Source organism: Elgaria multicarinata, chromosome 5 (assembly GCF_023053635.1).
Source record: "Elgaria multicarinata webbii isolate HBS135686 ecotype San Diego chromosome 5, rElgMul1.1.pri, whole genome shotgun sequence".
In the NCBI taxonomy this organism is placed as follows: domain Eukaryota; kingdom Metazoa; phylum Chordata; class Lepidosauria; order Squamata; family Anguidae; genus Elgaria; species Elgaria multicarinata.
The window spans coordinates 67,227,514-67,243,276 of NC_086175.1; the positions used below are offsets into that span (position 1 = coordinate 67,227,514).

The 15,763-nt window shown below is 39.0% G+C and overlaps 1 protein-coding gene across 9 annotated transcripts in view; it reads right to left on the reverse strand.

Moving 5' to 3' along the window:
- CASK (calcium/calmodulin dependent serine protein kinase) overlaps positions 1-15,763 on the reverse strand; it is a 171,894-nt gene that overhangs the window by 75,232 nt on the left and 80,899 nt on the right. For all 9 annotated transcript variants that reach the window (XM_063126548.1, XM_063126546.1, XM_063126543.1 and 6 more), the window contains exons 6-10: positions 12,124-12,226; positions 10,917-11,092; positions 7,090-7,212; positions 3,734-3,817; positions 499-598 (exon numbers count right to left, since the gene is read on the reverse strand). In XM_063126548.1, coding sequence (XP_062982618.1) covers positions 499-598; positions 3,734-3,817; positions 7,090-7,212; positions 10,917-11,092; positions 12,124-12,226 — 586 coding nt within the window. The remainder of the gene's footprint in view (positions 1-498; positions 599-3,733; positions 3,818-7,089; positions 7,213-10,916; positions 11,093-12,123; positions 12,227-15,763) is intronic.

Below are 15,763 nucleotides of genomic sequence, written 5' to 3' on the forward strand. Positions count from 1 at the left end.
AGGCTGTGGAAAGCTAGAGGGCCAGCAAGTGGATTTGTTGATTCTTTATTGTATCAGTGTATAATAATTTGCTTCTGCAGCTATAATATGGTACAATTTTTAATAAACAGAAGCAAAACAATTTGATGTGTGTATTATATATTTACTACGCCTATATGGTTAGTCAGCTGTATCTTCAAACGTATATTTTTTTTGCCTAAGTTTCTAGAAATGCTGGGCAAAAACAAATCCCACCATCTTTAAATGGGACAAGGATGAACTCATCTCCAGGTTGATTTGTTTGGGCATATAAAAACAGATAAACGGTAATACAAAGTTTTCATAAAAATAAAAAACACTAATATTTTTTCACATATCTCCCTAAAAACATTTAAGCAATTATAAAAATATAAATCAAATTAAACAGAAGTTGTCCAGCTAAAAACTTAGGTCTATATCTAAAGTCAGTATTAATGTAAAAATGTGTGTGATAGATTAAAATGCTTTCAATGGTAATACCTGAGGAGGTAGGGTCTTCAGAGAAGTCTGGCAATTCTTCAGGGGGATCACCATAGAAAGAATTGAACTTGTGGCTTGATACTGCTGCTAGTACTGCACCCTAATAAATAATAAAAACAACAACGTCAAATTACAAAATGCATATCAGTAATGGTGCCTCAAATATTCTAAATCACTCTAGATTGTCAAGCCATTATTATTTAAAGAGTAGAGATGAATCAGAAGGATCTAGAATTTACTCACCAGTAAAAAGAAGTTGCTTGCCTGTAACTGCTCTTCAAGTGGATATGTGCCAACTCTTGTGATTTTAAACATCTATAAGATAGCTAATACTTTTTCCAGTTCCTCTTGAGAGGACATCTGAATAGAATGCATACGTCCAGAGCTGAGTGAATGATTTGTTGCTCAGTCCTTGCAACTACCATGGAAAGTGTCTGTTGGTGGCTTCTCACGCAAGCCACCCTATTATAGATGGCCACTGACCACTTAAACACACTAGCTACAGGAAATTCTTTTCTTCTTTTCTCTGTGCCATGAATAACCTCTGATACAGATAAATAGTCAGCTAACAAGCACGGAGAAGGATGCTGGTGTCTTTAGGAGAACATGGGCAGGACTACTGTGTCAAAAAGTGTTTCCACTTTGTATGACATTGAAAGCAACTTCTCTAACTGAAAGCCCATCTACACTTTACACGGAATGAATCGTTGGCCCGAACCGGCAGAAAACTGAGCTGTTCCACTTCAGATAGCATGTGCTAGTTTGCTAAATAAAGGGAACTTTTCACATGAATAAACTTTCAAAAATGCCTGCATTTGAAAATGGTCTAGCCGACAACTCTGGACTGCATCATGTGTAGAAATCACTGTCATATGAACCTACAAAGGAACAGCCAAATCTAATTCCTTAAGATTTAGGAGATAGCCCCATATGCCAATGTTTAGGCTGAAATACAGATCAAAATCAACCCTAATGATATGCTAAGAGTTTGGCATAGGAGAAATAAATAAAATAGACTGGTTAATTCTAAGAGAGATGGTTGATGCAGAGGCTGAGATAATTGAGCAGAGTGGCTGTGCAATGTACCTGGAAATCCTATCCAACAGCTATTTGTCTTCTTGCAAGTGGTTTAGAAGGTGTGTACATTTGCTCCTATATAAAATATTGATATCTAATATTGACACTGAGCCATGCAATTAGATTCAATATACTCCCCATAATTACGTTTTTAGCCATCCTGCTCTGCTAACCTTTTTCCTTGAGATGCTGCAACCACCAATTAATGTAGGGGAAGTACATACTTGAAGATGAAACCAAAATGCCTATGGCCCTGATCTTTCAGGCATTTGTAAAGCAACTTGGATAAGTGCTTAGACATGACCCTTTGGAAACAGGTCTTCCACCTAATTTGGGAGCAGTGGGAGAAACAAATGGGAGTGAAGAATCTAAGCCTGGTAGAACAAAGCCAAGACTTCCAGAGCCATCATGAGGCAGGAGCAGTCCAGCACTAGTTCTTATCTGATTTTTCCTGAGTTTAGTCTGGGGGGTGGAGGGGTACCTCCAGGGGCTTTGGCTCTTAAAGACAATCAGGCATAAGGTGAGGGTCTGTTCCTTTGTTTGAGAATGAAATATTAACATGTGAAAAGCTGCACTCACTGAGATTGTAAACATTCCACTGAAACATGTCTGTAAGCTGTCTTTTATAAGTATTGAAACAGCTTTGCCATTTTTGTTGAAAGAGATATATAAATATTCCAAAACCGCAAAAACACAGTTTTCTAAAGTCGCACTGAAGGTATTCTCTGCCTTGGGAAGGCGCTTCTTTCTGGAGCTTGTAAACAGGCTCCACATCTAAACTTTATTTCTACAGGGGGAGGAGATGCCCTATGGCCCAGAACAGCTGGGTCTGGCTAAAGCTCTATAGAGCTTCAGCCAACAACTTAATTTTACTTTTGTTTCCTATAGCAAAATTCCTTTTTCTCCCTTTATTCTTCTCTGGGAGATAGGACAGCTCCTCCTGCTGGAGAGTAAAGTTTATACGAGGACCCTGCTTAGAAGCTCCAGGAGAAAGTGTCTTCCTGAGATGAAGAACAATATAAACTTCTCCTGTTGACCTTCAAAGCTTTTCACGGTCTAGCTCCTGCCTATCTCTCCTCTCTCATCTCACACTATTGCCCCGTGCTCTCTGCTCCTCTGATGCCATGCTTCTCGCCTGCCCAAGGGCCTCTACTTCCCTTACTCGGCTTCGTCCTTTTTCTTCTGCTGCCCCTTATGCCTGGAACGCTCTTCCAGAACACTTGAGAACTACAAACTCAATCACAGCTTTTAAAACTCAGCTAAAAACTTTTCTTTTCCCTATAGCTTTTAAATATTGAGTTTGTTCTGACCCTATACTGTCAGCTTCACCCTACCCAGTGCCTGTTTATACTTCCCTGTGCCTGTTTGCATTCTCTTTACCTCCTTATTGTTTACTACAACTTTATTAGATTGTAAGCCTATGCGGCAGGGTCTTGCTATTTACTGTGTAATCTGTACAGCACCATGTACATTGATGGTGCTATATAAATAAATAAATAAATAAATAAATAAATAAAAATACCCTCCATATGACTCAGGGAAATACATTTTGAAGAATTCAAATCTCTCTCTCTCTCTTCACATGTACATAGTGAGTATATACATACATACAAACACACACAGAGGGCAGAATCCAAGAGGCACTTATGCCCCCGCTGATTCTTTTACACCCCACCAATTGCGTTGTGCAAACGGCCCTTACTGCTTGTGCAACAATGATTTAGCACTTCTGGGGCAACCTGAAATGAGTAGAAACTCTGGTTTTGGGGCTTCCAATTGGAAGCACTCAATCTCCCTTGCATAAGTGGTGTGGGGCTGCTTGCGCAATGCAACTGGTACGGCCCACTGCTTGTGGAAAGGAATCACCACGGTGGAAAGGAATCAGAGGGGGAGTCTGCCCAGACCCACACACACACTATGTTCAGAATAATATTGCAATTAGTGGTTTCTGTGACATATAATGCATTGATACATATGGCTTTTACTGTTGCTGTTTTTTCTTATTCTCTGGATTAAAAAAATCAAAATTGTTTGGCTATCAAAAGACTTTCATGAAGATGCTTTTTCAACAAAAAGTGCATATAAGGCAAATCACTAACTGCTTTTGAACATGTTTTGATTTATTTTAATAGAAATAGCTGGCCTGTTTCTCTTTTACCTTCAATTTCCTTCTTGCATTGAATTTCCTCAGCTGTTCCACAGTTTCTGGAAGGTGAATCTTGTATGCATAGCGATCACGTTCCTACAAATAAAATAATGGAAGTGATTAATTAGTGTCACTTAATTGTATTCCATATGAGTTATAAGCAAGTTACTAGCTAAGGGGCACATTCAAATAAAAACCCTCAAAAGAATGATTTCTTTCCAATTTGAGCATGGCTCTGAAGTTTTAAGGAAAAGGTTTATTCATTAAGATATTTGTATCCTGCCATCTTGTGCTGGAGCACCTTGATGCAGCTCATAATCAAATAGCAAAAACTTAAAAACCTGCTGGTAGACACAAATAAAAATGCAAAGTGCTGTAGCACAACACCAGAAAAAACATAAATTTCAGATCAGCAACTTGGAGGACCCCAAATGCCCTCTGAAATAACATTTTTTTTACTTGTTGTCAGAAGGCTAAGAACACGGATATGGAAATTATAGATATACAGAACAGAATTAAGGATAGTTTTGTAGACTTCTGACAAAACACTATGCCCACCCCATCTGGTGATTTAGACCACATCCCTGGGTATCTTCCAAGGAGTGGTGAAGACTTGACATTTGGAGGAGACCTTTGAGAGACAACTGAACATTGCGGGGACTGATCATCTACAGCTGACAATGTGGACTATATTTCTTTTTTCTTTTACTGCATCTGATAAGGTTATGTTTTTTTGTTTAAATTGGTCATGCCACTTTCTTCTGTTTTGGCGTGTTTGGTAATTTATGAGTTGTTTCTATGCTATTTGCTATTTTTTATGGTTGCTGGCTATTTCCTATTGAAGATAAAGAGTTGTAAAATTGATTAAAGAAATGAACACATAAATAAAAGAAACAAAACAATTTCCAATAGTGCAATGGGAGTATAGGATTGCACGCTCAGCTACATTTCATGCTTGATTGTATCTTTGTTAAATGCATAGCCTGTCTAATCCTAAACCAACCTTATTATGCCATCATCTTCATTTCTGAAGGATATCTATCAATGGATATTAGTCCTGAAAGTTATAGAAGCTGTGTACCTCTGATTACCAAGTTAATATAGAACAAAGCATGGCTTAATATTGTGTTCTACTTGCAAGCTTCCCAAAGGCTTCCGATTAGTCATGATTAGAAACTGAATGATGGATAATTGAAAAAAGGGGGGAATTGAGGGTTAACTCCCATTTATCCCTTCTTCCCTTTCATTTTCCTTCCTTGGTTGTTTCCCATGTATATTTCTAGATTGAGGACAACAACAACAAATGTTATTGCAGTCAATAGACCATTCCAGCACACCCAAAGTTATGTACAAAAGGGCTGAGCATACAGTTGTGTGAAAAAGAAAGTACACCCTCTTGGAATTGTATAATTTTACATAACAGGACATAATAACAATCATCTGTTCCTTAGCAGGTCTAAAAATTAGGTAAATACAACCTCAGATGAACAACAACACATGACATATTACACCGTGTCATGATTTACTGAACAGAAATAAAGACAAAATGGAGAAGCCATGTGTGAAAAAGTAAGTACACCTTATGATTCAATAGCTTGTAGAACCACCTTTAGCAGCAATAACTTGAAGTAATCGTTTTCTGTATGACTTTATCAGTCTCTCACATCGTTGTGGAGGAATTTTGGCCCACTCTTCTTTACAACGTTGCTTCAGTTCATTGAGGTTTGAGGGCATTTGTTTATGCACAGCTCTCTTAAGGTCCTGCCACAGCATTTCAATCGGGTTGAGGTCTGGACTTTGACTGGGCCATTGCAACACCTTGATTCTTTTCTTTTTCAGCCATTCTGTTGTAGATTTGCCGGTGTGCTTGGGATCATTGTCCTGTTGCATGACCCAATTTCGGCCAAGCTTTAGCTGTCGGACAGATGGCCTCACATTTGACTCTAGAATACTTTGGTATACAGAGGAGTTCATGGTCAACTCAATGACTGCAAGGTTCCCAGGTCCTGTGGCTGCAAAACAAGCCCAAATCATCATCCCTCCACAACCGTGCTTGACAGCTGGTACGAGGTGTTTGTGCTGATATGCTGTGTTTGGTTTTCGCCAAACGTGGCGCTGTGCATTATGGCCAAACATCTCCACTTTGGTCTCGTCTGTCAAAAGGACATTGTTCCAGAAGTCTTGTGGTTTGTTCAGATGCAACTTTGCAAACCTAAGCTGTGCTGCCACGTTCTTTTTAGAGAGAAGAGGCTTTCTCCTGGCAACCCTTCCAAACAAACCATACTTGTTCAGTCTTTTTCTAATTGTACTGTCATGAACTTTAACATTTAACATGCTCACTGAGGCCTGTAGAGTCTGAGATGTAACCCTTGGGTTTTCTGCAATTTCTCTGAGCATTGCACGGTCTGACCTTGGGGTGATTTTGCTGGGACGTCCTCTCCTGGGAAGTTTGGCAACAGTCTTGAATGTTTTCCACTTTTGAATCATCTTTCTCACTATAGAATGATGGACTTAAAATTGTTTGGAAATGGCCTTATAACCCTTCCCAGATTGATGGGCAGCAGCAATTGCTTCTCTAAGATCATTGCAGATGTCTTTCCTCCTTTGCATTGTGTTAACACACACCTGGATGCTCCAGACCAGCAAACTGAAAAAAAACTTTGGCTTTTATAGAGGTGGTCATACTTGCTGATGATCAATTAATCACGGACATTTGATTAGCAGCACCTGTCTGCTGCTTAGCATCTTAATTCCTATGGAAGCAGTAAGGGTGTACTTACTTTTTCACACATGGCTTCTCCATTTGGGCTTTATTTCTGTTCAATAAATCATGACACGGTGTAATATGTCATGTGTTGTTGTTCATCTGAGGTTGTATTTACCTAATTTTTAGACCTACTAAGGAACAGATTATTGTTATTATGTCCTGATATGTAAAATCATACAATTCCAAGAGGGTGTACTTTCTTTTTCACACGACTGTACATTTAGCTATTAAAAAGACAAGTAGTCATAGAGGATCTAATAGAAATGGCCAAGTTAATTTCCCTTCCTTGGTTGTTTCCCATGTAGATTTCTAGATTGTAAACCCCTTATGGTAGGGGCTGTTTCTTTCATTAATTGTAAAACATCATGCATCATCATCATCATCATCATCATCATCATCATCCTGCAATGAAGGGGAAAGCTTTATTTACTGAATTTTTACTTCTTGTGTAATTGTCAAGGCATAGCTGACCTGCCAAAATAAAAGGTTTGTATCTGTGGGCATGATATCAAGACATACGTTAGCAACAACCTTGAATATGTTTATGAAAGGTAACAGAAGTGGAGGATCTTTGATCTTTCATACCATTTGTACAGTTTACCTTCAGCCAGGGATGGTTGAGTGCCTCATAAACGGTTATTCTTTCAGCAGGGTCCAGCATAAGCATGCGTCGTACCAGATCTTTGGCACTTTCAGAGATATGGCTCCATTGCCTAGGATTCATCTAGGTCAACAAAAGTAAATTAAGCCTAAGTGTATGACATGGATCTTTGCTTCTGGTGCTTGCATTGTAGACAGATCTACATAAGGATTTGATAATTGTGCAGACTTCTTTTGTTGGGACTGGACCAATCAAATTAATAATCCACCAGTTGAATTCCTCGTTTTCCCCCCAAGATGAAAGTAATTAAATTCTCTGAAAAGCATAATTTTCTGAACAATATAATCGCAAAATGTAATTGTGCTGTTAAATACCATTTTAAAATTATATTTAACAATATTTTTGTCTATTTACTGCAAAATAGCCAACTTCCATCTCAGCAGTAAGAGCTTAACACCACATGCAAATGCATGCAATGAAACTGCCCCACAGGTGCTTCACCTTCTTTAAAAAACAAGACACTTCAGATGGGGTGTTCTAGAGCACCCATGAGTGGAGAAGTACACTTCATTTAAAAAAGCAACAACACCTTGAAATTTCAGGAAAAATTTTTTTTTAATAAAATAATTCGTTCTAAAATTTCCATTAAAGACTTAAAAGGCTATCTTACTTTGCTTTAACTACACAGATGAGTCACTCAGTATAATGTTTTACTTGCTTGTCTCTTAAGTTAAAACATGTTTTTAAAATGTTCTCTAAAGACCAAAAGTGACTAAACAAATTAACAAATAATGTGTATGTACATTGGGTAGACATTTATATATGTACAACTTTATACAAAAAGGGAAATTATTGCAACGTCTTTCACTCATCAGAATACAGTGCTTAAAATGGCACTTTATTACTCAATAGAACTGCTTCCTCCTGAGCACACTGCCACATCTGCTGATTCCAATCTCCTAAATATATTGCATGTACCCACTATTCCTGCAAAGTCAGGAGAATTAAGTAAAGATAATTTAATTTCATCCAAAATAATTCCATTTAAGTAAAGGTCATTTAATTCTATCCAAAATATAGTAATAAATAAATTAGCAAGCTACAGATAGAGGGGAAAGGGAATACCTTGCAAAGCATTGTATTAAGAATGGTTTAAAACCACTTTATAGAAAAGAGTGCTTTGTGTTTGGTTATTTAAAGAAAGCACCACAACTTTCCAACCAGTACCGCTGTGGCTTTGAAAACAGGTACTAGGAGTTTTCACTAAGTGTCAGCCATGAAGAAAACAGTAAACCTGAAACTGGATTTATTTCTTTTTTTGGTGTAACCACAGTAACATGGAAACTGTGATGGTCTCCAGCTGCTTCATGGTTTCTACAAACGAAGAGCTCCACAGTGGTGAGGAAACTGTGGCCTCTCTAGGACAGCTCCCACTTCCCCCAAACTCCGTTTTTAAAATGATCTTATTTATCTGATTGTGATTTAATGCAATAAACTCAACATTAAGGGGCTGTCACCATATTATGAGAGAGGACTATGTAGATGACTGTTATATGGCTTTCAGTAAAATGACTTTATCATAATTAGAAAAACAAATAAACAAAGCAGTGAGAAAGTAAATACGGTTGCTTTGGTTCGAACCTTGAAATGTTTTTTTTATTTCACAGACATTTTAAAAGGCCCGGTTTAAGTTCTTACAAAAACCATAACAGATTAACTCAAGTAAAAAGGCTCCCAGTGCCACTGCCAAGTCAGAAAGCCTCATTTGAAAGCTTTGGCACTTATCCAGAGACTCAAGACATTTTTTTAGGCATTTGAAGTGTACACCTAAATTGCAACATGTAAATGCAACAAGAAAACAATGACTAAGGATGGACATGGGTCTACAAATTCACTCACCATTCTTTTCACAGTGGGTACTCTTCACCCATTTGTGGTTGTGCTTTTATATTGCATTTTATGTCATGTTTTTATATTGTTTGTTTTATACTAAATGGTTTTAATTTTTGTGAAACGGCAGTCCAGGGAGCTTCGGCTATTGGGCGGTATAAAAATGTAATAAATAAATAAATTGATGAGTGTAACAAGCCCCAGCTGCTTACCTATGCTTGAAGCTGGGGAGGGGAGATTTGTCCATGCAGCTATGCTGCACTTCCAAGGTGCTCAGATTACCTCCAAAATTCAGCACAACTGCAGATCCCCCATTCCCACCCCCTAAGCTCACTAGGCACTCTGGGACATGCCCATTTTCCACTGAGATTTTGAGGTTCTCTTGAGCCTAAGTCCTTCATTGCAGCCTGGGAGCTGGGCAGGGAAAGTCTAAGATAAGACTGTACCCCTTCTCATATGGGGGAGGGGGGGCAGTGTCCTAGCAACAACTAATTCTGTCCCATGATTGTGTGGAGATGTATAGTACAAGATCTCAAGATCAAACAATGAAACAGATGAGCAGTAGCTTCAGTACAGAAGAGAAAGTATTCCATACAATACAGAGTTAACTTATGGAACTCACTGCCACAAGATGTGTTGATGGCTCCTTGGCTTACATGGCTTTTGAAAGGATTAAATAGGCCACATTCATAGAGGGTATGTCTATTAAGAACAATGAGCCATTATAAATAAATGGATCCTTCATGTTCCACTTCACTGCTCACCCTTTACTCGTTATTTACAACCAAGTTAAAAATCACCACTCTCAATACCATTTACAGCCCTCCATTGTGAGAACTGACTAATTATTTTACTCTTCGCTTTGTGTTTTTTAACCAGTTACTGATCTATAAGAGTACCTATCCTGGGGTGAAGGAGTGATTTTTTTTGGTTTTTTACTAACTAACTAAAATCTGCACTGCTGTTGATTTTATCCTAGTTGTGCTTTTATACTGCACTGTATATCATGTTTTTATACTGTTAGTATTATACTATGAATGGTTTTAATTTTTGTGAACCACCCAGGGAGTTTCAGCTATTGGGCGGTATAAAAATGCAATAAATAAATAAATAAACAAACCTCCTTGCCCTTTCAGACAATTCCAAACATTTTAATGTCACCAAAATAAATAAATAATAAATATGGTTGTTCTCAGTTCCTACCACAGAAACAGGCTTGCTTCTAGCCTTCTAGGCATTTAGAGGAACTTCCATTTCACACATAAACTGAAAGATATATTTATGAGCATAGCACAGCACAGCACACTACATTTAACTGTAGGTAGGCACAAAAAGTTTAAATCTATAGGTATATGTTCCCTTTCATAACATAGGTTTATTAGTTAGGACATCAAAAAGCAAACATAAAAGAAAACAAATCTAAATTTAGATAAAGGCAAGCTCTCTGTGTTCCTGGACATTATGTATAGGCTTAGTTACTCTGTTTCTGATAATTAAAAGTCAGTTTTCCAAAGCTGGGTTCTAAGGCATTAGAAGCAGGTAACCTCCATGAAAACTGAGCACAAGTCAGCCCAGAACAAAGGAGGGGCAAGATTGTCTCATTGTAGTGGATCCCAAAAAGGGAATTTCAAATGGATTCCAAATTAAATCTCCAGGATATTAAACTCTGACCCATTTAACAGGGTCAGTATTTGCAAAAAGAATGTCCACACCCTGGTAATGTATAGCAAACAATACTGCACAAAAAGCAAGAGGAGGAGGCTTATTAAAATCCAATCAGAGCTTAGCAAACATGAATAAAGTCATGCAACCCTAAAATACCCATAAAGCAGATTAGCTTTGCTGACTCACCAACATGGTAATTGGGGTTTTTAAAAATAAAACTATAAAGTCAAATAAGCAAGTGAATTTTTCCAAAGTTGCAGCACTTTTCTTACCTTGTATTTTCCTTTGATAATGCCTTCAAATAATCTTTCTTTTGTTCCATAAAAAGGCAAACAACCACTAAGCAGAATAAAAAGGATCACTCCACAGCCCCACACATCTACAGGCTTTCCATAAGGTTCTCTTTTTACTACTTCTGGGGCCATAAAATGGGGTGTTCCTACCCGTCCTGAAGAAAACACAAAAACAGAAATTAATCAGCTTTTGTAGAGAGAATCCTACAAATTTAAGTTTGTGGCACAGAAATACTAATTAAAATTTCAAATTGACAGATGTTCACTGATTCATACCAAAATGATAGTATATTAGTTGCCTGCATTTTGGTAACTGAGGTTCCTCACAGCATCTTTGTCAAGATGATGTACAAATTTTGACAATATTGCATATGCTGTAAAGTAGGATATTTTCTTTATCCCAGTTCCCAACTAGTATACCATACTCCTGACATTTTGCACCCCCCCCCCCAGTATGATCAAGGAGCAAAATCCAGAGAAGAGGTAGGCAGATAAGGGCTGGACTGGTTCTATCTTGTTACATAGAAGTAAATATAAGAGCTGAGCAGCAAGCTGAGAGGGTACAATACCTGCTTCCCCACTCCAGACACTGGGATCACTTGAAGCAGGGAGCCATTAACGCTCAGCCCAATAGTCTCTTCAAGTTCATGCCTTTATATTGTTCCACATGTGAATAACTATCATTCATTTCTGTGGTGAAACCTACAGCAGCTGTCTCAACCAGCATGAAAAGATGCTGAAAGGAGTGGGGAGTGATACACTTCCACCTCCTCAAGACAACTATTGTTTGGATGGAAGGAGGCAATATATTTTTGATAATTCCCTCCCCACAAAGGAGGAACTAGGTTCTGGAAAGTGTATGCTGCTTGTAAGACAAGAATTACTTACTTCTCAGGAATTGGAAGATATATGGAAAACATTTCTGCTTACTTTTTACACAGTTGAGGGCTATAGAGTGACTGGCTGATTATTTAAGATTCCACATATTTCTGACAGTTTTTATTCCATATAGGTTATATTTTGGTGACCATCTGCAGAATGCTGAAGGTACAGCTAGATTGTTCATGTGTTTCTGTAACAACCTGTTTTCTTTGCTCATCCTAAACCAACCTTAACAAGTTTCGCCTAATCCATTTTTTAAAAAATTCTGAGCACAGAGTATGAAAGACAGACAATCAATTCTTACCTCCAGCAACGAGTCCTGATTCCCCTAATTGAATAGCAACGCCAAAGCCACCAAGCTTTACAGGTGCTGAATTTTCCTTTGAGGCAAGTAGCACACAGTGTGGCTGAAAAGACAAAATCCTCCTGACATTTAGTTAAAAACCACAAAGCTGTGTAAATAAAATATTATACCACTAGAATAGTTACTAAAATTACTGAACTTTTACAAGTCACAATCATTAAATAATTGACCACATGCTATCTGGGGTATGATCCCATTGTGCACTTGAGGGAGCGACTGCTTGTGCAACAGGGCCTTTGCACTTGTTTCCGGAATGCTTGTTTCCGGAATGGGGCAGGTCAGTGGAGCTCACAGAAGGGAGCTCTGCTAACCAGTCCTGATACAGAAACTGGTGTTTCTGCTTGTTTCCAGGATTATTTTCAGAAGCGTGAAAGACCCATTGCACAGGTGGTCGGTTGGTCGCTCATGTGAGTGCAACAGAACCAGGAGAGGCAGAGCTGCCTTCTTTCTTTCTTTCTTTCTTTCTTTCTTTCTTTCTTTCTTTCTTTCTTTTTCTTTCCAATATTGATATACTGCTCCCCATCCCAAAAGATTTTGGAGTGGTGGACAAAAATAGAATACAAGAATAAAAACACCATTATTAAAAATTGCTATTAATGATTCCATTATTTGAATAGTCCTTACTGGCTATGCCATAGTGTCATCTATTTGTTTAGACAGGAGTAACTCTTATGCAGGTTCACTCCTGTCCTCTTTAGTATAGAACTGGTCCCATATATACCTCTTTTTAGGGGCAGATCCTAGAACTATGTCTTCAGGAGCTTTCACAGTTTTCTGTCCCCTCCCCAGAGTGGATATTTGTTGAGAAAATCATTCTTTTGTTCTTGTAAACATAGGCGACATTGTAGTATTTGAAGATTTTCCAGAAAGAATGGGATTTTCCCTGTCTTTCCAGACATATTCTGCTTTTGCTCAGATTAAAAAAGCAATGTGCAACACAGAAAACTAAATCAAGCTCAACCCTATGTATGTTTAAATAGAAAAAAGTTCTACAACTCCCAGCATTCCCCAGCCAGACCAGCTTGCTGGAGAATGCTGGTAACTGTAGGACGTACCTGCGTAAACATGCAGAGGATTGCACCCTAACTTACTGAAACTCTTGTGGTAGTGATGATGGGGATTAGAACCTAAAAGAGCAGGCCATAGGCTGCTATTGTGCCACCAAGAAAAACAGAAATTTCCAAAAGAGGGGCTTCTTGATACAGACTTGTGCCCTGCTTCCAATGGCAGAAATAAAAACTAGTCTGTGCTACAATGTTTGCCTGCTTCCTTTCTGGCATAAATAGGACAGTTTGTAATCAAATGCTGGTTATTTTCTTTAGACTTAAAATGTTGGCTACTTCCTTAGATTTTCTTTAGACTAATCCTTTCTGTACTTGCACACTTCTAGATAACCATAACATTAATAAAATTACTCATGTTACAAATTGTTGTAAATGTTAAAATAATGAAAGCCTTATAACTAAAAAATGTTGGCGATATTGCTTGCAGAAGAGATACACTTTTGATATTTACAAGAAACCACTGAAAATGTTTTACCAAGATAAAACTCCTATCTTATTTGAACATGCATACAAAGCACTTGCTTGCACAATTGGAAAATGTTTGTCAATGTTCTCTTTCAAAGCTTCTCATGCTAATGGAATAGTGCCTCGCAGTTTTCCCAAACATCCTGGGCAGCTTAGGAATAGAGATTGCAATAGGACACCATGCCCTTTTAGATTCCTATTCTGAACAGAGCGTAAGGTAAATAAGAAATCAAGAAGCAGACATAAGCATACTTCAAAATCTTGGCTCAACATAGAGGTTAAGTCTAGCAAATTTGAAGGGGGAAGGGAGAAGCAATTGGTGCAAAAATGGAATGTATTAAACAGGAAACCAAGTTGTGTTGTGCTGGAATTCATGCAATTGTCTGCATGCAGTTTTTGGAATCATTCATTGAAGAAATAAGTCCTGATGAAAAACTGTTTCTCCCTCTTAAGAGGTCTGATGCCTTATTTATTAAATTACATTACTGCAACAATTTCTCATTTTTAAAAACTTGTTTGGTTCAGTACTACCCTAACAAATCCTAGCGCCTGTCTGATCGATCACCCTCTCTGTGAAACTAACTTAACATATCACCTAACTATCAGCAGCAACAATATGAACGACTTATTCACTCATAAGAACAAATATGCCATCATCCAAAAGGATGCCACAATAGTCAACGATGGGTTAATAAGCAACTCACAGTTGCTTATTTTACGGTTACTCCCCACACAATCTCTTAAATAACCACTGTGAGTGAATTATAAACAACTGTGAGGGAGTTATTAAGCAACTGCGTGTTGATTAGCTCATCCCCCCACCCTCCCTCAGTCCTCCCGCTAATATCCCGTCATCCCTTGCTGCAGAAAATATATCCCACCGGCACTTGCACTGCAGCAACGTCACAAGCCTTCCCTGATTAGCCTGTTTTGGCCCATAGGTGTTTCCTGCTCCCTCCACTCTCTGCCCGGATGGGGTGCTTTGAATGCTGGATTTCCATGATCTGCTGCTAATTCTGCAGTGATTTTGCGACAGCTCGCCTGCCTCCACACTTTCCCCCTTTGCCCCCTCTCCCGCAAGGAGGGGCTGCCTCTTAAGTTTGCTTCAGGTCCTTCAAGTTAACATTGGGTTATGAGCCTCACCCCCTTTTCAAGGCAGCCATGATCTTCCTGTCTCTGCCTGTTTGGGCGCAGGGCTTTCGTGGTGCCTCTGTTTTCTCCCCATCCAAGCTGCCTGCCTGGGAAGTTTGGCCCAAGTCCAGCAAGTCCTCATGGAGTTATGAGCCTTGCCTCCTTTTCAAGGCAGCCACCATCTTGCCTGCTGCCATCCTGCCCAAGCCCAGTGCAGATTCCTTTGCTATGGTGGCCGCATTTTCTTCCTTTGCGTGCCTCGCCTCAGCTGTGGATGGGGCCTGGAAAATTGTGGCTGCCTCGAAAAGGGGGTGAGACTCATAATTCTGTGAGGACTTGCTGGACCTGGGCCAAAACCTCCCAGGCAAACAGCCTAGGTGGGGAGGAAGCAGAGGCACCCTGAAAGCCCCGCATCCAAACATGTGGGGATGGGAAGATCGCAGCTGCCTTGAAAAGGGAGTGAGGCTTATAACTCGGTGAGGACTTGCAGGACTGGGCTTAAACTACATATATACATAGCATCCCAGGTCAGGAGTCACCTGGAAAGCCAATGACAGTCAACAGAAATGGAAAAAAGGAAGAGGATGTCTGGCACAAATAAATCCTTGGAGTTTTGCAGTACCATGACAGAACTACATACCAAGCACCCCCTAACATGATGCACCACAATTCTAATGGAAAAACCCATGCAGCCCTAGTCAGACAACAGTGATGGTATTTGACAGTTGGGGAGCCAGCCATTGGAAGGGTTAGGGTGGGATCCAGCAATGTGCACAAGCAGTTTTATTTATTTATTTATTTATTTATTTATTTACAGTATTTTTATCCCACACCTCAGCCAAAAAGGCTCTTGGAGCGGCTTACAATTGATCAGTAAAGAAGACAGTCACTGTCCTCAGGCTTACATTCTAAAAAAGGCA